At 47.2% G+C, this 21978-nt stretch overlaps 2 protein-coding genes and 1 long non-coding RNA gene across 6 annotated transcripts in view; 1 reads left to right on the top strand and 2 right to left on the bottom strand.

The window, feature by feature from the left end:
• LOC135398774 (neuronal acetylcholine receptor subunit beta-4-like) overlaps positions 1-21978 on the top strand; it is a 67000-nt gene that overhangs the window by 43446 nt on the left and 1576 nt on the right. For 2 of the 4 annotated variants that reach the window (XM_064630216.1, XM_064630217.1), the window contains exons 4-7: positions 16918-17066; positions 17162-17206; positions 18498-18798; positions 20442-20771. In XM_064630216.1, the coding sequence (XP_064486286.1) occupies positions 16918-17066; positions 17162-17206; positions 18498-18798; positions 20442-20771 (825 nt within the window). Of the gene's footprint in view, positions 1-16201; positions 16363-16917; positions 17067-17161; positions 17207-18497; positions 18799-20441; positions 20772-21978 lie in introns of those variants that run through there. The other 2 variants (XM_064630219.1, XM_064630218.1) reach the window with 2 other exon arrangements.
• LOC135397541 (acetylcholine receptor subunit beta-like) lies at positions 3485-11061 on the bottom strand. The gene is made up of 6 exons (XM_064629134.1): positions 10845-11061; positions 10364-10521; positions 10246-10290; positions 9259-9365; positions 7998-8506; positions 3485-3887 (listed from the first exon to the last, which is right to left on the bottom strand). The coding sequence occupies exons 1-6, from the start codon at positions 10906-10908 to the stop codon at positions 3586-3588; spliced, it is 1185 nt and encodes a 394-aa protein (XP_064485204.1). The 5' UTR covers positions 10909-11061; the 3' UTR covers positions 3485-3585.
• On the bottom strand, positions 12289-13517 carry LOC135397540 (uncharacterized). The gene is made up of 2 exons (XR_010423655.1): positions 13130-13517; positions 12289-13060 (listed from the first exon to the last, which is right to left on the bottom strand). It is a non-coding gene; the product is annotated as an uncharacterized LOC135397540 (long non-coding RNA).

Here is a 21978-nt window from a genome sequence, read left to right as displayed (position 1 = left end):
CAGAGAGAGCATCTGATTTTTCAAATGTCACCCCAGCGTGTTCCAAAGACATCAGAGGGCGGCCTTTCTAATGTCACATCAGAGTGTTTCGAAGGCATCAGAAGAGACATGACAATTTTAAATCATTTCTCTAACGCACTTTTGGGCCTTGGTTAGCGTGGCGTCAGTGGAGAGGGCCCCCTCGTTCGTTTCTTTATCGCGGCACCGGTTCAGTGGGGATTACAAGAAATATAGCTGGTCGGAAGGCCTTTACGATAATGGTTCCGAAAATATAATAAGCAAATCACAGAATTTGGCTGGCATCATGTTGCTGTTGAACATGACAACTTCCAGCTTGCTCTTTCGTAAAGCGCGCGCGCACCCACGCACGCACACATAAAGAGACGATGAGCGGGCTGGGCGCTGCCCCAGTGCCATTTGTAGATAGTGAGAGATAATGATGGAGGTGAAGATGAGGATTCAGGTGATCAAAGCCGGGTGGAGAGTCCTGTTGATGACAGGAAATCCCAAAGGTGACGGAGACCTTGATGCATATGAACGCTACTGGACCATGGGCCCAGCACCTTGCCTATGGTAAGAGGGCGGTGGTCGACTGCTTGCATTCCGTGCTGCAAGATCTCGCGCTCTCGCTGGTAGTAAGGGCAGTCCATAAGTAGGCAGTCGTAATGCGCAATGATGTGCAAAGTTCCGTAATAGTGAGTTTTAGTACATCGTACACTGGTGGTTCTGCGCACGCGCAAAGCATCAAGAGAGTTTCGCGCATTGCGCAGAACCACCACACACAGAGAGAGGAGTAGAGATGTGAGGACAAACTAAGTTGAAAGAATGTCACAGGAGGCGTCTGAAGCCCGGGTTGGATACAAACAGAAGACACAAGAATACAATTGCCCACCTTCTGTGTGACCAGGGCTCCCCTCCAAAGACGTTTTCGCCTCTGCAGTTCCCACGCCAGCACCAGCGTCTGGGACCATAGGGACTGACAATTATTACAGAGACTTAGATTATCCGACAAATTCGAATATGGGCTGTTTTTATGCTGGCCCGACCTTTGGTTTACGCATTTTGACGTTTGCCCTAAGTATACCTACAGAGTCACAAGCTAAAGGAATTCTTCGTGTTGTGTTGTTTACGTGTTTTGCCCATCGCTCAGGCTTGCTTATCATGGAGTATATATCCACCAGCTAGCCTGCAACTACGCGATTCTCTCTATAAACATTTTTGCCATAAGGAACAAACTTGATAGTTCTGTGTTAAACATTACAACCAGACTCTGGTTTTGAAAAAGGCGTTAAACGATCTAACCTGAAGTTGTTCTTAAAAATGAGACGGACCCCAATCTCCTCCGACATGGTCTTCAAATTATGGAAAACCTTGTGGTAGTACGGAACTATTGCAATTTTTTTCTCTTTTTCTTCCATTAAACGTTTCGGGCGAGCTTGAAACTGTGCTAGTAAATTGCGCTGGATTAACGTAAACTCGTAGCCCGCTCTTTGTAATCTGGCGGTCTGTAGTTTGAGAGTACTGGACAGGAAATGCGAGCAAGACTTGAACAGGGCACTGTTTATCAAAGAATTTATGAAACTATTTTTTTACCAGCTTAGAATTGGCAGCTCATTCTGGATAGGAGGGTTTTTTTGCGTGACGCACCATATTCCCAGCACCAACCACCTTTGAAGTGTAAGGTCAAATCTAAAAACTTGAACTTCCCGTTGGCCGGGTGGTGGTGATCGTGAAAGGGCTCACCGTTGTCGGCCTCACAGAGGTGGGCAACGTCACGACTGACGCCCTGGGGGAATGTGCGTCCTGGGCCAACTTCTAAGGGAAATGTGCCCACATATGCCTGAAAGCGTCTGAGAAAAACCCAGGAAAAGCCCCAGCATAGCTGACACCGGGATTCAAACCCGGGTACCTACCAGTCTCGACGAGATGGCGGAGAAAAGAATGATTGCCGATGACTAAACCAAAGTGGCGTTCAAAAGATCCGAAACACGTTTCAACAGCAAAAAAGGGGGGATATGTTTATTAAGAAAAAGAAAGGACAGGTCAGCCAGACGAAGGTCGGCTTGCTATTCCAAACAAAAAAAAAAGGAAAAGGGAAGAAGGAAAGAAAAGGGGACGAAAAGAAAAGGAAAAGAGGAAAATAAAAGGAGGAAGAAAAAGGAGAAAAGGGGGGAGTAAAGCAGAGGGAAGAAAAGGAAAAGAAGAAAATAAAGTAAAAGGAAAAACAAAACAGCAAAGGTTTCCCAAGAGTATCGTACAGATCTTTCACATCCAAAGACATCCCGAACATTTCAGAACCATGAAACGACAAAAGCATTCTGATAAAGTCTTGAGAGTTGCTCAAAGATAAGGAGTTGGGTACACTTAAAACTGACAGTGATTTCTGAATGAACGTTGACACCAACTTCTGCCATGTGCTATTTTCATTAAGTACAATTCCAAAGGTAGATTGGGTTTGTGATGCTTCAATAAAATTTTCCAAGAGAAAGTGCAAGAAGACGTTGCTTTGACACTCTTTACCAAAGCCGACATTATCTTTTCATTCAAAATATTCAAAACATCCTGTTTCAACGTCCGAAGGTTTCCACTGAAAAGCACCAACAGCTCGTCACCCGCATTCGACCGCTTTTTTAAGAACTCTTCTCTCGGTAGAACACCAAAACGGCCAGACTTGTCAGTCTGAAGCAAAACCAGATTTTTAGCCTGTAATTCCTCCCTTCCTGCAACTACAGAACGGGGTCTGACACGGTACCGTGGACCATTGCTCATCAAGAAACTTTACAACTCTACCAGAATATATATATATATATATTTCGCGCCTCGCGAAATATATGTATTAACCCTCGAATTAATGATAACCTAACGTACAAAATTTGTAAAAATTCCGAGTAAAAATTCCGCGTAAGCCCTGCCTGCTTGATTGTCGCGAGGAAGAGCGCACGGAAAGTGCGGGGAGAGGAGGAAGTGTTCCCGCCCCTTGTTTTACCTTTCTTTCCCCCGCTTTGAACTTGATACTAGTGACAACCGTCTTATCACAAAGAAGACAAGACAAACGAAAGCTTCCTTCTCTAGACGCACATTTTACAGAAAAGGGGGGGAAAGCCCCACAAGTAGGTGGGGCTAAAACGGAATGTTTACTAATTGTTTTCATTTATTTCTGTTGCGATGCTGTGCATAGTTCTTGTTGGGTCTGCGGTTATATGTGGATGATTTCATATTTCTGTAAAAAAAGTAACGTAAGCTTGGCAATTTTAAAAGTTCAATCTAAAAAAATAAATTTCTCGCAATTCAAAATTGTTCAAATCCTTCCTCAATGACGCCAAAAGTTTCCAGAAGGCAATTGTCGAAAGTCCCACAATCCTCCGGCGAGTACGTCGCCAGGTAGAATGTTTTATCACGTTAAATGGAACACCCTGTGTATAGGTGTAGTTATAGCTACCGGGCAAGTGCGCCTGAACGAACGAACGCAACTCTTTCGTTCAAAATTCGTTTTGACACCTTTATTGATCTTGTGCCTTGTCTCAACATGCGAGTCAATTTCAACGAAACAGATAACACACGACACTAGCGGCGACGAAAAGAAATTTAAACCTCCAGAGCCACAAAGACAGCAAGAAACACAAGGAACAGAAACCTGTCCAGACATTGAGCAATCATGTACCAGTCGCTGTCATTTTCTTTCGAGTTGATCTGTCCATCGTCGTCTGTATCCACGGCACCTGGGGACTTGACTTGTTGGCTCAAGCAGAGAAACTTCGCCGCTGGACCACGTAGGAAGCGTACCAGGAGGTCGGGACTCGGCATGGAGGTGTTCACCAAGTTCATGGTGACTACAGAGAAGCCAATGACGATAGCTTCAACAAGCATGGTGCTTCCAAGGAACGTAACTAGAAAGCAATAAGACAACATTGTTGGGTGTTGGGTCAAAGGCCGCTGAGGACGCTGTAACACACTATAGAGAATATTTCAGTCTGTGGCTGAAGAAATATAAACTTTAGGAAAATTCGTTGGTCGATCCTTTGGAAGTCTGTTGGCAAGTTTTATGAAGCTGTTAGCATCTGTTTTGGCCTATTCGTACACGGCCTCGTGGTAGTGAGATTTGTGTATGGTTATCGCGTTGGCTTGTACGACCGGGAACTGCTTACGGTTCGGAGTTGCGTGACTATATGCCTCAGGTCCACGGGAACCCACGAATGATGGATTTCGGGGTTCCCTTGGCGCAGACGCCTACCGGTAAAGGATGAATCGCATATGGCACGAAAAATTGTCCGAAAACTGCTATGGTTCTCCTTCCAGCTGAATAGCCATTGGATGCTTCCTACTTTTTCGGTTGGTGTCACTTCCCATTTCAGAGGAAAAATCTAGCTTTGCCAGATCGGGCCGAATGCGGACCGGAATTCTGGTCTCCGAAAAAAAGTCCCAAATTCGGTTCGGAAAAAATTCGAACGCTTTTCAGGCAATGCGGTTCACGCTTAAGACACGCTGCCATACCGATGGTAAGGGGGGGCAGTCGCAAAAAAGCCTCAGGGGCAGACCGTCCACATCTTTCTTGACGTACTTATGCGTGCCCACCGCACCATTTACTAAGCCGTCAGGTACGTCAATGTTGTGTATGATCATGTAGGGATTCTCCAGGCGGAGCCGCTTATCGATCTGCCCAGGATGTCGGAGAACATCATGCTCACTTCATCAACGATCACACGTCGGATGTTTCTGAATGAGCACCTGAAGGTGTTCAAGTCGCTACCGCCGAAGCCTCTGTCCTTGTGCGTGCACACACGGTAAGCTTGAACACCGCATGGACTGTCACACCGCCTAAAACCACGGTGGCTCTTCCCAGGGTGGCGCAGGCGGTGTAGGCATTGACGCTGCGGTCCGTGCCAGGCGTATTATAGTGACGGTTGTATATGTCCATCATGAGGCGGAGCACGAACGTCTTGCCACACCCTGCTGCCCTGGTCAACAACACCTGCAAAACCTTGCTGTCGGGCGTGGTAAGTCGGGGGGTTACCTCACGGAGGATTTCATACTGGGAGGTGTTGGCCATGCGCATCTTTTCGTGGTATTCCACCCGGGGCATGCAATCGACGCGGCTCTGCAGAGCAAGGCACCTCGGACTGATGGCTTTGGGCTGCACTTGCTCAGTGTCCCCTAGCAGGTCCGAGTTGTCGTCGACCAATGTTCGTACGAGGGTGGTGACTGGGTTCCCGACGTGTCGCTGCTGCTGGTCCATTTGGTGGGGCTCCTCTTCTTCCCATTCAGCGCGCAGCGCCTCGGCCGCGATGATCATAGAGCAAAGTTCTTCCATATCTCGAGTATCGACCCCGCTGGTGTACCTTGCTTTCTCTTGTAGGATGAATTATAAGTTATCGTCGTAGATGTTCATGTACTTGTGTGAATACGGGATGTCAACTTCGCACCTAAATGGGTAGAAAAGGAGCACATGCTGTCTCTTGAAGTTCACCACGTCGGTAAATGGGTTGCTGTGGCAGCGACGCAGAGTAGTCTGCTGTGGCGCCCCATACCGATCAATGTATTCTGTAAGGAAGGTCGCGTATGTGAGCCCTTCACGGTAGGCGGGACGGCCCTCGTACTTCTCCATACTCGCCACACGTCGGTGCTCGTCGAGTCGGGGCCTTCCACGTTCATCTGGTCTGTCTTACGAACTCGGGTACCCACCTCGGGCCAAGCCGTACTGGCAGAGACGACCACCTGGCTCGTTTCGGACATGTTTTGGCCGAGGGGGAACCACGCAGCTTCCTGCGCAGACTTTTCCACTGCATTGAGCATTTTGACGCCGAATTCGCGGAGAGCCTTGGTGTAGGTCAGGTTCGCCTCGGGTGAAGCCTCCACAATTTCGTTCAAAGCTTTGTGCAGGTTGGACATGCCTCGGTTTGCCTCGTTTACGTACTCGACGACGTACGTGGCGCAGGCGTACACGTCGAGTATGATCTGAAGATCCATGTTAGAGTCGAGTATGGAGGATATCCAGGGGTTGAAGTAGTTAACCCGCGTTTGGCTCTCGTCTCGCTTCAGCATGAGCTTAAGCCTAGTCACCCCCGCGCGTGCGATCATCATGTAGTCTTCTTCAGTGTGGATGTTGTGGTGGCCCGAGAAGTGCTGTACGGTCAGGTACTCGGTGTCCTCCATGGCGGCATGAATCGCCAAGTAGCGCTGCTTCAGCGTCTCGCTGATACTTTTGGCTTGTTTCTCGTCTGTGGTGATGGTGATGGTGTGGTGATGTGGCGGCAGGCAGCGGCTGCACTATCGTTGTCTTTAGCATCGGCCAGAACGGAGCGGCACTTCTTGCTGTTTCTCTTGTAGCAGGTATGTGTGTGCTGGTGTACCTGCGTGCGGGGGCGCTTCACCTGCTCGTGATCGACCGAGAGCATGTCGGGCCCTAGCTGTGCATTCGGAGCGTTCGCCAGCCACAGGAGTACGTGCGCGTGGGCACTCCCCTTGTGCTGAAACTCGTTCCGTTTGAAATAGTCTAGGACCATATACAGCACAAACGGAGATATCTTCTGGTGTGCAAGGATGTTCATGATTACACGATATGGTCGAAGTATACAGCATACTCCACGGGGTCGTTATTGACGAGACCGGCTCTTTCGAAGCTTGATAACTCCTCTACTGGCACACACACACGTCGACCGGCCTCAACTTGAGCCTTTGCAGCAGAGAGAGCAAGTTGGACCAATGTACTCGTACTTTGGAGGCCGAGAGTGTAAGAAACACCGTCAGCTTTCCGAGTTGACTGATCATGGCGAAGAGGTTCTTCTTTCGGGTGTGTCAGTACTGGACCCTGTCGGGGATGCCGGGGATATCGTGTTGTACGGCGTTCTCCAGGAAGCTTTCGCTCGACAATTGCTCCCGCGTGATGGTGTCCGTGTTGCGGAAGAACACCGCCATGGAGGAACTGATCCTGTGGCACATGACTTTCATGGACATGTAGAGCACGTGCAGTGACGTGGCACCTCTGCGGTCGGCCCTTCGGCATTCACTTGACGCCATGGTGAAGGCTGAGTGCTTGGCATCGGGATTGATCTTACGAAGCTCGCCCAAGTAGATCTGAGGGAACGACAGTTCTTCGGCGTGTTCATAGTAGAGAAAGATAATTTGCCTTCCCCGGGAGTCATCACCAGCATCATGCTGTCATCCCAGACCACCGTATGTTTGCCGAGGGACAGCGCCAGAGCAGCCTCCATGAAGCATTCTATGTTGATGCAGTCCCCCATCATCTCAACTCCTCAGTGACGGCGGGTGCATTCACACAAAGCTCCACCGCCTTGTTGATGCCTACTTCGACCTTGTAGAACTTGTACAGTGCTTTGAGCGAGGAACTCAAGCCACGGTAGAAGTTCTTCCTTCGTTACCAGACCAGGCAGGTACACGTGCTTTGAGATCATGATCATGAGATCATTTGAGTCAAAGGCCGCTGAGGACACTGTAACACACACGAGAGATTATTCCTCTCTTTGGCTGAGGAAATAAAATAATTTTTGAGAAGGTCGTTTTGGTCTGAGTATATATAGTCATATTGTAGCTCACTCAGCTCGCAGTCATATTATTCCTGCTGTGGATAAGCAAAAATTCGTAATGACAGAGGCACGTGCACGAGCTGTTTATTTTTTAAGCGTATCATCAGCCGAGATGTTTCTATACTAAAGTTTTCTTCGGTGGTGACGTCACCCTGACTCTTTTTAAAATGAAGTCTCTCGCGCGAGATTCTGGAGGGATTTTGTCATCATGCCTGAAGCCAGCAAATGAGACTAAGCGACAGGACCTGTCAGTATGCATGTTAGCATTGGCCTAGCCAACGGGGGGTAAGGGGGTTCAAACCCCCGATATTCTATCGTTGGTAGAGCATTTGAGAGAGGGAAATGAGGGGGAAATCCTCCTCCCCACGTAAAGTCCCCATAAAGTCCCCTCCCCCCAAATATTTCGATGGCTACGCCGCTGCATGCTAGTGTTAAATTCCTCAAGTAAGGACTTACTAATCCGAGGCACGAATACGTGAGCCTCCATTGTCCACGTCATCCAGGACAGCAACAGGTACGTTGCGAGCAATCCGAATAGGCCCACGGTGATTCTCCTGTCTGAATCTGGTGGCATCCAGAAGATAGCCAACGTCACGAACGCTAGGGCTAGCGTCGGCAACGTCACTGTGTACGGGTAGACGCCACCTGTGCGACGCATGCGCACCACGAGGTCCAAGGACGTATGGTTGAGGACTTTCCCTTTCTGGAACGAGACTACTTGCACATCCCATTCGGAGCTTACATTGTTCGTTGGGGTGGGCCGAATTTTGGTCGTGTACTCGATTTCGGAGTCCGAATAAGAAAGCGACGCAAACTGCAGGGTGCACTCGTGAACGTCGTAAGGGAAGTTTCTCATGTCCATGGTGCAGGGTACGGTGGCCGTCAGTGAAGGGCACATGAGGACGATGCCATTGTCCTGGACATCGACTACGTTGTCTTGACCTACATAAATCATGTTGGGATTCCTGCAATGGAGAGAGCACAACTTTGTTTGTTCGCGTCCTTTTAACTACGTCGACGTACTTTCCTTTCGATGGTCTCAAGCAAAGTCTCGTTTGCTGCTTTAATGTACGCCCATCGTGACTTCGTTATGTGATAAAGAACAGAGCCTGCCACCAGTGGTACACATTCTCTTTTTCTCATACGTTAATCACTACTACCAGAAGGTACTACATAACCGAGTGGGCAAACCAATTGCGTGGTATGTACAGCACTACAGGAAAACGATTGTACATATTAGATTACGTCGTGTCACAGACTAGTGTCATATTGGGTGGATAATAATTCAGATAAAGCATATCCTGATATGGCTTCTCTAAATGTAATGGGGTCATGGAAAGTGTTGCCTCCGGACAAGCTTGTGTGGAAACTGGGGTATTTCCAACGGAATAATGTCGACTAAAATTGCAGCTGCGGCAGCAAGTAGGCAAATTAATTGCCCCGAATACCAGTGTGGCTGGCATCCAGCACCGGGGGTGGCGGGGGGTATGTTTAATGCTGATAAAAAATAAAACAGAAGGAAGGGAAGGGATCCAGCACGGGATTACCGAATGACCTGTCTTTTGTGTCATACTGGAGGTCTGTGCACGCTGCACGAGAAAATTATTTTGTTTGTGTGTGCTACAAATGGTGTTAACGGAGACATTTCCCATGGAGCCACGGGTCTGTGTTTTAGTCCTGGCGTCAGCACCTTTTTCTGCAGTATTCGAACACTTACGCATTGAGTAATGTAGTGTCAGGCACCCAGACACTTGTGGTTGGCGCAATGAAGAAGGTGGGGTCGTCTTTCTTCCTGTCCCACTGCAGACGAGGGTCGCTCCAAGTCTTCAAGGAAATGCGCCCGCGAAATTAGTAGAGTCCGGTCGGGACTTGATTGGTGTGTTTGTGAAATCTCAGACGAGGTACTTTCCATGTGAAAGCATGCATATTCAGTTCAACCGTATCGTTCGCAAACATCTCGTTTTAGAGAACGGATATACAATCCTTCAAACTCTTCTATTGAAGCATAAAAACAAAGAGGAAGTACGTCACTTATGTACGGTGCTGGAGCTTAATGAGGATTCATACTGCGTTTTACGAGTGCATAATACCGCTCACATCAGAGTTACCTCGAGCTCCATTCCGGCCTGCGGACCCTGGTGGTGCTTTGTAGAGTCACTAAATAGGGAGCAGAGTAGCGACAACTGAGCCACGCCAGCGAGCGAGACTGCCACCTTAGGTCCGGCGCGGCTGCGTCGCCTAGCAATGGGACGTCAATCTCCCCCTTCTCCGCCGGAGAACTGCTCGCAACCGAGGAAACCGATTTTGGATGGAGGGGACTCAACATGGACGGCGCGTTCTTGGAAGGAGACACCACGTGACACGATCGGCCCAATCAAGGACACCGAACGGCGGCTCCTGCGCGGAAAGGGAATGCAATGCTCCGTACCCCTATTTAGTGACTCTAGTGCTTAGTAGATATAAGGGCGGAGTGTGTTACCTATTTAGAGTTAGAGGGGTGACATGAAGGCATTGTTTTCTGCTAGGCACTGGAAGGGTGGCTCTGTTCCCGCTTCGCAGGCTAGAGTAGTGTTCAAGTTAACTTTGACGCAAGCCGTACAAGACAGTAGTACTACTGAAAACGCCTTACAGTGCTGGTAAACAACGAAGAACACTCTTATCACAGGAAAAATCTCAGGATAAAGGACCACGGAAGAAAGCTCACCATGCAATAGAGGAAGCTGATCTCAAGGCTGTCCGTGGACATTCCCTGGAAAGTACGTGGAATACATGACAAGTCATTGGATCGTGCTAAAACGACGGGTTTCAATGGCACATCTCACCGCATGCGCGACAGATTCTGGTACGATGTCCACACCGATAGGCGTCACAGTAGAGTTTATCCCAGTGGGTCGGACTACCCTGTCGTAAACCTTTGGGTCCAGAAGCCGAGCCTTAAGCCTTGCTGTCACCATATACGTGTCTTCGTTTGGGCTATCGTCTGGAATCGGGGCAGTGTTGTGAAACCATGATAAGATCGTAAAATGTGCGTTAATGTTGCACGCAACGAGTATAACACATGGCGTAAAAACGTGGCGGCAAAAGTGGCGTTTCAGGTACTTTTCTTAGGCTATACGTCTTCTTTGCGCACTTGTGTCAATCCAAGTTCCGTTTAATTGATTATAAGCCAAGAGTAGCGGTTCACGTTGACTGGCTACTCTTTAGGACTAATGATGCGAGGAGTATGAGTTTAAGAATAAGAGTATGAGAGAGAATGCAACATCTAGTCAAGAGCTGGATAATAGTCGTAATAGATGTGCTTACCACAGACGATCCGATGAGCGAACAGCGACAAATGAACTATGCACCATACCCAATGGGAATCCATTGAAGCAGAGAGCTCCAGCTGGGCTACGTCCGAGCGTCCTACTTGAAGGATACGTATACGTGTTTGTTGCTTTTTGGTGGGGGCGTCACTCACATGGCCGAAGTAAAGCGGGTGCACTACTCCACGGAGGAAGGAGCGCGAGGAGACGTCTACGGAAAAGGAGAGTGGCAACTACGTGACGTCGTAGAGAGGTTAGTTCCGAAAATGCGGGGGTGGATACGTCCGCAGCGTGACAAATTGGCACCAAAAGCCCTCCCATTGACCTTCACCGGACACTTACAAGACCTCGAAGACTTGTTCCTAACGTCACGCGCCACACGTTCATGGGTTTTCATCCTGGGATGACATCGGGGTGGGGTTGACACTGGTATCTGCCGGTTTCGGGGCATTTTTAGTTTTTTTCCTATATATTTGGCTTTTTACAAGCAGTTTGAGGTGGGGTTGTTGTAAGATATTTTTAAGGAGTCATGACAAAAATCATACCACGCTTTTAGCAAACATGCACTTTAGGGCGCCTTCGTCGTTGCCGCGGTGATGACAAAGTGGTGCGATGCTCACACGTCCGGCATATTTGTTCGGATGCACGATACATAAATGAATATAAAGAGTTTAAGCGGAGGATAATTATATGCCGGACTCCTTTTCTTTTTACCACACGTCGACATAGTTAATGCATTGTCGCCAAAATATAGCTCTACATTTCGGCGACTATTTACGAGTGAGAAAAAAATAAGTAGCGTGGCCGGGAAGTCTCTTTTGTCTTTATCGATATGACCATCGATGTGCTGATAATGAAACGAGCTATACTTTCTCCACTTGAGCTAGAGCATGCAGAATGCAACGAAAAACTGAGGGGGGGGGGGCGATATATTTATTATACAAAAAAATAGGAGGGAAAGGTTAGCCTGCGCTACGGCGGCTTGCTATTCCCAGGAATGAAAGAAAAACAAACAAGCAAAAAAGGAAAGACGCAATAATTAAGCCACTGTCTGTCAAAATCTAATTAAGGTGTGACAAGTATTTTCTGCAGTTTGAATATAACCGCACTTCCGGTCATACCGCCTCTTGAGATATCGATTCCAGAAACCCCCCGTTGGCATTCCGCTCGGTTACCTGAGTCGTTGGAACGTGGATGCCATCTTGCAACGTTGATTGCTGGTGCGTGTGGAGCATGCTTGCGTTTATTTGTGGCATATTCTAACCGTCTGCAGTATTTACTAGCAGCAAACCTGAACAACTGTACACGAACTTGGGCATGCGAAGCTTCTTGGGTTCCTGGATTATCGGCACACATGGACAAAATAATAACACCCCATGCGTAGCTTACATAACTTTCGGTTCTGATGTTCTCAAGTTGAGTCTTTATTTCTCTCACAAACAGAAAGTATAAACGTACCATCCATTTATTTATTTCATCACTGAGTGACAGGGAACCGGTGACAAAAAGCCACTATTCGCGGTTTGACGGGGCCACTGGTCCCCTACAACAGCAGCATCATGATTCATGCACATTCGAATACACAAAGGTCATGTAAGAAAACACAAAAGTACAAAATGCAGTAGCTATATATGATAACAAAATTACGGTACTTCTACTTTTTTCACCATTTTACGTTCAGAAATATTTTTTTATGTTACGCGTGGAGGAATTGAGAAAATCTCGATTAAATACGCTCAGAAGTCGAGGAAGTGCTTCCTAGAATAGAATAGAATAGAAGAAGAAAGAAACAAAAATGGAAACGTAAAGGTCGTACTGGTGCGACCAGCTGTTCCAGGACGCTTGACGTCTTTGACGTGCTTGAAGTGTTCGTTGTATTAGTTGTGTACGGTACGTTGTTCTGCACCTTCTAACAGACCATCTGTTTTGGCGGTGACGAGACGGATAACAGTTCACGTTTGCCAAGAAATTTACAATTTCAAGAAATGTCATATTGCTATTGGCAACTGCTTCTCTGTAAGTGAGGCACAGTTTATAATCGTACATGCGATATATGGAAACAATATTATATTTTTCGAATAAGCCAGTTGTAGTGCAGTAGAAGGGCAAACCCTCCACTCATGGGCGCCAGCTGGGGGGAAGGGGGAAGAGGGGCCGTTGCCCCCCCCCCCCTTTTCGCTTCCAGAAATGTAGAGTTTCTGAGCGAGCTCTCAGCTGAAATGGATGAATAAATGAGTGGTTAAGTCTGAATAGTCCCCAGCGATTCCGACATTTTACACTCACTTGGTCGAAACGTTTGAACTGCATGGTGAACTCCATCATCATATCTGTTCTTCTCTGGTCATCTCTTTGTTTTCTCATCATCTCATCATCTGTTTGTACTTTCTTTGTGTAAGCGTACTGGGGTAGCCAGTTCGACATCGTCGAAACTGACATCCCCGTTTTTTTCTTTATCACATCGCTGTCACCATCAAGTCTGAATGGTTAAAGGGGGACAAGCGCCCGCATGACCAGTTGATTAGGAAAACACTAGACGGAATGATCATCCGTGTCTTCTCTTGGAGCTTATACGACCGGTACACAATGAAAATGGGTCATAAATTACAGTGCGTGGCCACAGGTAGCAGGAGTTGTACTTACCGTGAACGAAGCGTCCAAAGTGTCATTGGCAAAGCGCTGGAGAAGAGTGTCCGAGAAGGCGGATGCGAAGCGTGTTTCTCGTCGTCAGGAGGTTTCCTCTTTCACGTCAGCCTGGCCGGAGGCGTAACACGCACGCTATTTTAAGCAACACCGACGCAATATAAATGTTGGATTCATTTACGAATTGGTATGTCTTTGCTTGGTTCCACCCTGAGTAGCTCCATTCTTAAAGGGGCACAAAAACAACTTGCTCTCAAATGAAAGCCCGTGTTTCAATTAGTATAATGCGAGCAAAATTAGTTAACATAGCTCTACCGTTTAGAAAAAAAATGCAATGAAAACAGAGTCGTCTTTGGCGGCAACGAATGGCAAAGATTGGCGGCATCCAATGAGACAGCAGCAGAAGCGGGCGCATACCTATCCTGGCCGTGTGAATTTGGAACGGGTCCGATCGTTGTGTTGCGTATATGCAGGGCATGATGCGCACTGCTGCATTTTTCAATACCGATTCGCTAATTGTAGCCCACACCAGTTCTCGCGAATGTTCCACATTTATCGTCACGTCCTTTGGACAGCGACGCCAGTCCGCTTCGCAACGCGCACTATGTTTTTCACCTGGACTGCTCCATGGCGTGGCATGGACTAAAGCTACCGATGCATGAGCTGCAACGACGTTCACTGCTTAGCGCGGAAGCAAGAAAGAGTCCGGTATAATTTCCATTGTAGCTCCGTAACGGAATCAAAATTTTGAATTATGATAAACGTACGAAATTAATAGCGTGTAACGTAATTTGAAGACAACTTGTTTTTGCATTTTAGTGCCCCTTTAATGTTGTTTTACTTCTCGTGAGAACCACGAGTTACGAAAGCGAACGCGACAAGACCGGCATTTAGAAATTATAATCCTGTTCTTGACGTCACTCTCGCACGTGCAGCTAACCTTCTTTCTCATTGTTCACCTGTGCATTGCATAAAGGATTCTCGGTATTGACCTCTCAGTACGCGCGTTTCAGGGTTTTTAAATGACGCAAGAACAAAGTTACAGATTGGTACAATTTTGAGGAAGGTTACTGAGTAACGTGGAAAACGTGACTCGTGTGAGCAGGCTTTACCTAGCCATCGTTGTTGGGCCTATAATGCTATGGATCAAAGAACCGGTGGAAAGAGAGTCAGGACGCTAAATAGAGCCATCGCTAATGACACACTATAAAGGACACAGTGGTTAATGTTATCGTCGGTAACATTGTCCTGCATTTTCTACATCCTACCGTAAACTAAAAATGTTGGCGATAACTCCATAGAGTCGTTTAACGATCTTTTCTGTGCTTGAAAAAAAACTGGTTCCACGCGTTAGGAGCGTCGAATTTATTAACAAGCTTTCGTGCATCAGTGTGCACTTCTTCGGGTGTACCTGAATAAATTCGATTATCCTAACCGCGTACTGAGTCTTTTTTTTTTTCTTTTTATTAACACACTTTCGGGAACTTGATATTTTTCTACAGTGTACGCATTTTTGTAGTTGTCAGACAGCGGGGCATTTTCATCTCTTTCTTCGCCTTAATGAGACACCCAGGACGTAGTAATGACAAACTACCGTCGACGAGGAGATCGTCTCGATTATATTGACGGTTAAAAACGCTATCGAGACAAAAAGGGGCTTCCACAGAATGTGTGGTTGTGAAGAATTGATGGTGCAGCCTCAGTTCAGCTCTGTGCGTGCAGAAGAAACGTGGAAGAATTCCAATCAACCTTTTTTTTGGGGGGGGGGGGGAGTATGAAGATTTATTAAAGAAAAAGGAAAGGTCAATCCGAACCTGATCTTCCCTTGCTCATACGGCGTTGTTCTTGGGCCCAGAAGCCACACATGCAACTTAATCAATCCATCATCAACTTAATCATCAATCAACTTATCTGCTTCACGCTCGTGAACTATGACTGGATGACCGACAAAGATTTAACAGGCACCTATTAAAATGTGACAATGTGTTGCTTCTTGCCGCTTCTTGTTGATTCATTGCCGCACTTAACTGGTTGGTTGGTTGGTGTAAAAAAAAAACAACGAGAAAAGCACTTAACAATTAGATGTCATTTGGCTCAGTGCTCTGCTGTTGGGAATTTCTAGGTTGCGTTTCGTTGGCCTTCTGGTGTCGTTCTAGGTTACCCTTGCACTGAACACTTCTTTAGTCCACCATCACTGGCAAACTTGTAAACAGAATCACTATTCAAAACTTAGGTAAATGTGTGCTTTCGGACAGAAGTTCGAAAGGATATTAGTTGACTTGAAATATGTCGAAACAGATAAAGACAGACACGAACAGCGACGCTTTTGTGAGATTTCGGTGAGCGCTGAAGAACACTCGGCTAAAGCAAAATAGCGAGACGTCACGAATCATCAAAATAGAGCGTCATGGTACAAATAAGGCGCACGTCTTCATGGTGTACTTAACGCCCACGTCCTACGTCGTTATTAGGCGAAATGGCACGTCTCATGGCACTGTACAAGCCTATATGAGATGTTTAATCGTTTCACGTCGTAACATTTTTTGTGAAACTCTTATTGCAAAGCGCAGACTGTGTGCTTTGGCCTCCGTCATATTGTTTGCCGTGCCCTCAAAACAAATCTCGACTTGAAGACCCGCACTCAAGGTTTTGTCTTACGGTGCCCGGTTGGCGCAAACTATCCGCCCTCTGATTCGGTTTCTCAGGCCAGAGCGATTGTCTCAACACCCACTTGTTCCCCGTCCGCAGTACAGTTGTGACCGCACGGTGCTTCTAATCAAATATGGTTCTCCTGGCTACCGGGCACAAGACGCTCATATCATCATTGGCAGCATCATGGTTCATTCTAGGATTTGCTTTTGTGTTTGTCAAATGTGGTGAGTGGCGTTCTGAATGCGTGCGCGTTGATATTAGAATTATGGTATAGGTCATGAACGAGTGCTTTATCAAATTTCTATCCACAAATCGAGACGTTAGTGGACACGTCGTGAAGGGATGCATTCGGTGAGCAACATTTGAGGAACTTTAGTTACTTTAGTCAAGAATCTGTTCCCCTACATCGCATAGTTGGAGTTGTTGGGTCTAAAACTTATTTTGTGTCTGAGCCGATTTCTCTCCTCCAAATACCAAACAGGAAAGACAATATAGCGCTAAGGTTAAGACAAAGCCTCTGGAGATGAACTGGTGGATCACCGTCCGCCTTTGGATATCAGAACGACAATAGACTGCAGAATGATGATGATGTGGTATTCGTGCTTGACACTTCTGGACCTTGGAGACACGTAGCTCCAGAAGCAGTGTCGAGCGTGAACAATCAGCACATTGCGTACATTAGATGATGATTATTAGATTATGATGTTAAACACTCGTGATGGACATCTAGCGTTTTTGGGCTTCATTGTCGTTAATGTTCGTGTACTCACATTTGGCAGCAGATGACGTAGACATGCAGACCATGAAGCGTCTGCGGTCTAACCTCACGGACTCCTCCAAGTACGATAAGAACTACCAGCCTAAAAACAGTCGCAGTTCTGAGACTCAAGTGAATTTCACAGTCTATGCAAAGGAACTCCTGTACATGGTAAGATGTTCTGTTAAGGACGGAACAACGTGATCTTAAGGCAGATCAAACTTAAGGACTGCATTCAACAAGACATGTTTTCTCTTTGAATGTAGGAACCAGGCTGGCGTTACATTTCAATGACAGCCTTCGTCTGCATGGTGAGTTCCATTTGATAACGCGCGTGGGTTACGCTCCCCCATAAGTTTCTCGTTCTTGGTTACGGTTGTCCAATGATCCTAGCTGAGCTGTAGCTCTTTGGTTTGGACGCTTTGGAGACTGCCCCATCTTGTAAGATAATGAGTGTGTCGAGGCAACCCACCTATTGATAGAGTCCTGCATGAACCGCGGGTGACCCGCACATTACTGTGGGTGCGGGTCGAGATTTTTGGCATTGTGCCGGTAGTGAGTCGTATGCGGGTATTCTTGATTCTGGAGTGGGTTGTGGGTCGGGCGCGGGTTCTGTAAAAGCGTTGAGAAGGAATACCAAAGCGTCTCTTGCGGCTCTTCCTAATCTTCCATCGCGCCCTTCGTAATCCAGGCGAATGAACACGAAATTAGCAGCCGGATATGTGATCCAAAGAGCGCTTGGGTGCACTGCCCCGCGCAGAAATATGTAAACCGAAACCGATTAATTACTTGAAGAAATCACTAAGTGTCGACGCGTTTTTTCTTCTTAGACTATTGTTTGCTACGTAAAACCAAGGTTCCGTAAGCGTGCGAAGTAAATTTAAAAGTTAGGATGTTTATTTAATTAGTGAGTGTATGCAAATGAGCCGCTCATCACTCAGTTCATGGCCGATGTCCCAAGGATTTCTACCAAAAAGAAGGTGTTTCGATGGCGCCACCTGTTTACGAATTATTCAACCGCCTTTGTCGAACACCCGGAACACCACGGTGCTCATTTCCCAGGGCGTCGTTATAAATTAAATTGCGGAGTGACACCGTTCAGCCAATGTATTTTGCGCACTCCTAAGAGACTACTTCATGAATTAAGCGGCTATTCGTGCTAACCCAAACATCATTACAGTAGTCGTAGTCTGAGGAAACACTAAAAAAAAGCTAAAACGAAACACACACTAACACAAAACTCTTCATCATATGCATAAGACAAGCTCGAGCATTTCAGTATTCTGCGAATATAAATTTATATTCGCAGAATACTGAAATGATCGCCTTTATCGCCTGATCGCATTTACATTAATGCAAAGGCGAAGAGAGTTCAAAGCTGTCCACACCCACTCGAATGGCGATTTTCATGCAGGACCTATTGTTGCGTGATTGTGTCCAAAACGTCCAATTGTGTCCTCAAGGGCCGAAAGTTTGAGGGTTTGCATCCTTTCAAGCGTCCTGCTTTGTAAATATACACTCGGTAGCGTTCATCGAAACAAAATTTGAGGTGGCACAACAAATTGTTCGTTGAGAATCTCATCGACTCGTGTATTGATATAGCACTGGGTGGACGAGGGCCTGTCCTGGACCCCACAAGAGTACGGCGGCGCGACCGGTATCACCTTCGGCAAAGACGACGTTTGGACCCCCAGCATCAACATCAACTCTGGCCACGGGTCTTTCTCCGTGAGGATGTTCTCTGCCGTCAAAGCAGACAATCGAGGCAACGTGAGGTGGTGCCCACTTGTGTACATCTCCTTGCGCTGCACCATGAACCTCGTCAACTATCCATTCGATGAACAACGATGTTCGGTTAATGTCTCCTCCTGGACGCCACACGGGTATAAGGTCAAACTTATTGGTGAGTCAATAACACCTCTACAGAGATGTAGAAACATACCGGTGAACCGGTAATGGAACGTTGAAGGAAGAGCTACGGGACGAGAGCCGCCGCCGGTATTTAGAAAACTTACTGTTCAGTGGTATGGTATTTAAAGGGCTAGGGATGATGTGTTAAAGGCTTCGTGGGCATTGTAGGTCAAGAGCGTGCGTGGATGGGGAAGTTTCAACTATAGGCTGGTTGGGATTTTCCCATCCCGGCATGTTGTTCACCTACAATACCTTTGCACCCTTGTGTGCAAGGGTGCCGCCTCGATTGTTCGTACAACTATGTCCTTCCAACACAATCCAACTATGGCCTTGCCTCCCTTTAACACGTCATCGCTCACCGTCTAAATACCATGCCAATAATGAGAACGATGTCCAGAAGAAGAACAGTCCTTGTTCGAAATATCGGCTGCTCTCGTCCTGATGTTCTACAGAGGCATCGTCACGTGCCCGATTCTCAAACGTGAATGCTTCCATAGTTCATGTTGCTTCTTACGCGATGCCGTCAATGCGATGTAAACGTGCTATAGAGCTCCCCGTGTTATGTAAACATTGCAGCGGACTGATGCGTCACGATGGTGGGTGCCGGCCATCCTTGGAACTATTCGGAATGTTCTGGCGTATATGACCACGTGTGTTTGTTTTGACCACCAGTGGGCAGATCACGTGACAATGAAGTAGTTCTCGAGGAACTCTATTCCACGAGTAGCAGGCCACGTGGAAGAAGAAGGGGTTGTGACACTTTGATATTTTGTCCGTCATTACGCCGTTGTACTGTATGTCACAGTGCTGAGGGAATAATCTTTCTACGTGTCGTAGTTACGTGAAACATGGAGGAAGGAAACACAGGAGCGGCCCCTCGCATAGTTTTCTACGGGGAGCCGGCGTACCCACCGCCGGTGCGTAGGATTGTGGGCACGTGATTGTGGGACAGTCCTGCCTACCACGTGATCGCACACGTGACCCAAACAATATGGCTGTCTCCATGGATGAAAAGAGATCCTGGTGAATCTGGTGTTATCCAGAGGTCAACATAGAATAATACGCGTATAAAAGGTGACATATAATTAATTACGCGGACACCGACGCACGTAACACAGCGATGGAAACCGAAACTAAAAAGAAAGTCACGTGGCGGACAGGAAGTAATGGCGGTTGTGACTCGAGCGACTGCCAGAGGGGTACGTACATCTGTTGGAAACCGCCACTCCTGTGTTTCCTTCCTCCCTGATGTGAAACTACGGTACCGTGGTGAAACTTAGACGTCCAGCTGTGACGCCAGAGGGAGGGAGCCATTCCTATTGGTTCTCCTAAATACTACCGTGATGACTCAGCAGGTTAAGTTTCAGTATTCCCAACGGCCATTTTCTATTACCCTCTTCGCTACACTTAAAATGTCGGTTCACACCGATGCATGACACCCGTTTGTTCAGCATATCATGGGGCCAGTCATGAGTGCCACAGCCCCTTTCATTTTCATTGTCAAGTGTCATTTCTATAAGTGTCATTTTCTGAACTGTCCTATCTAACAGTAACATGCATCAAAGCAGCAATATTGCTAGTCCATTTCGAGTAGTAAACGGAAATTATCGTGACCGTCCACGTGACCATTTTCAGGCAAAGTGGTGAAGAGTGACTTCACTGCCTCGCATCCCAACTGGGAGGGCCGGATCGAATCCATGCAAGTGCAGGAGGCCGAACATCCTGAGGAAGGTCGAGACTCCGTGCTCAGATTTACCCTCCTGGCCAAACGTCGTTCTGCAAACTTCCAGTTCTACGTGGTTCTGCCTTGCACAGCCGTCTCTATCCTTACCATTCTTATTTTCTGGCTTCCTCCTTCTTCGGGCAAAAAGATTACACTTGGACTCGGCAACATCATACTGGTTCTCTTGATCATGATGGACCTCCGGTACGATGTTGAAATCACGACGGAGGTCTCCAAATTAGGTAAGGAAGGTTCTCATCCCGTGGTCATTGTTGGAAGAGGGATCACAGGCTATCACTGTGGATACGGGTCTGGAGAGGCGCTCCAGAGTAGTAGCGCCGACTTTCTCCATCGCACCAATATATTGACGCTATGTTCGTCATCACGTGACTGACTTACTGAATCCGTCACCGCAGGAGTGTTTTAGAGAGTTGCGCTTGTACAGTACGCTGCAGACATGCATCAAAGGAAGGGCAGCAGCCATGGTAATGGGATTGTACGTTTCATTTCCATTTCCCCGACAAAAAGTAGCGCCTCTAGAGGCCAGTACCATAACTAGCGGAAAGTAGGCTCTGCCAAGGTCGGCGCGTGTCCTCGCCATTTCGTAGCTTCGCAAGTTCTCCTTTGCTCCACCGCCGTCTGTGCTGCATGGGAGGTCGTTGATAGGTCAGGAGCGTGTTCGTAACCACGTCGCAAATTCGAAAGTTAGCGTTGACTCCGCTCATCACCATAGCAATAGGCGGGTCACGTGGTGCGCTTCGCGGGGTGAGCATTAAAGAGTCGTTCACTGCCAGCCCGTGCGTCTACGACCGCCGGCGTTGGGAGAGAAGATTGAATGACGCAAATATGTTCGATGTTCTACTTTCGTATTGGAAATAATTCTTTATGCGTTCCTAAATGAGGAAGGTGTCGCTGATGCAGATGCTGATGTTGCTGACACAGTGCGCAAATACCGCACTCATAGGGATATGCTCTCGCTACCATGTGGGGAAAGGAATAAAGAGACAAAAGTGTTTCGAATTAATTAGCGTTTGCTTTGTGCACAATCCAGGTCAGCTATGTATGATGTCATACCCTGACAAATGACGCGATTTGAATATATATCTGAATCTGTATTTGATCCTCCGTGCAATATTTTTATGAAGCTTTTAAGATCGCGAATAAAATACAAGCTTTCAATGAACAATAATGTAGAATAGAATATTATATTCTCCCCGCGCTCTCGTGTAGCACGAAGGTTGGCGATGGCGACTGATAATAATTGAGAGTAGATTTTGAGGCTACGTGCTGCACGCACGCCCCAGGGTAAGATTGCGGATAATGTCGACCACCTGGGGTTCTTTTGACGTGCGCCGGAAATCTCCGACACACGGTGCTGGAAGCAATGTTTACCTCCCCCCCATTGCTACCGTCCTCAGCCGGGATTGAACCCGCGATCTTGAGCTCAGT

The sequence above is a fragment of the Ornithodoros turicata genome, chromosome 6, assembly GCF_037126465.1.
Source record: "Ornithodoros turicata isolate Travis chromosome 6, ASM3712646v1, whole genome shotgun sequence".
Taxonomy (NCBI): Eukaryota; Metazoa; Arthropoda; class Arachnida; order Ixodida; family Argasidae; genus Ornithodoros; species Ornithodoros turicata.
This window is presented reverse-complemented; position numbering and strand designations above follow the sequence as displayed.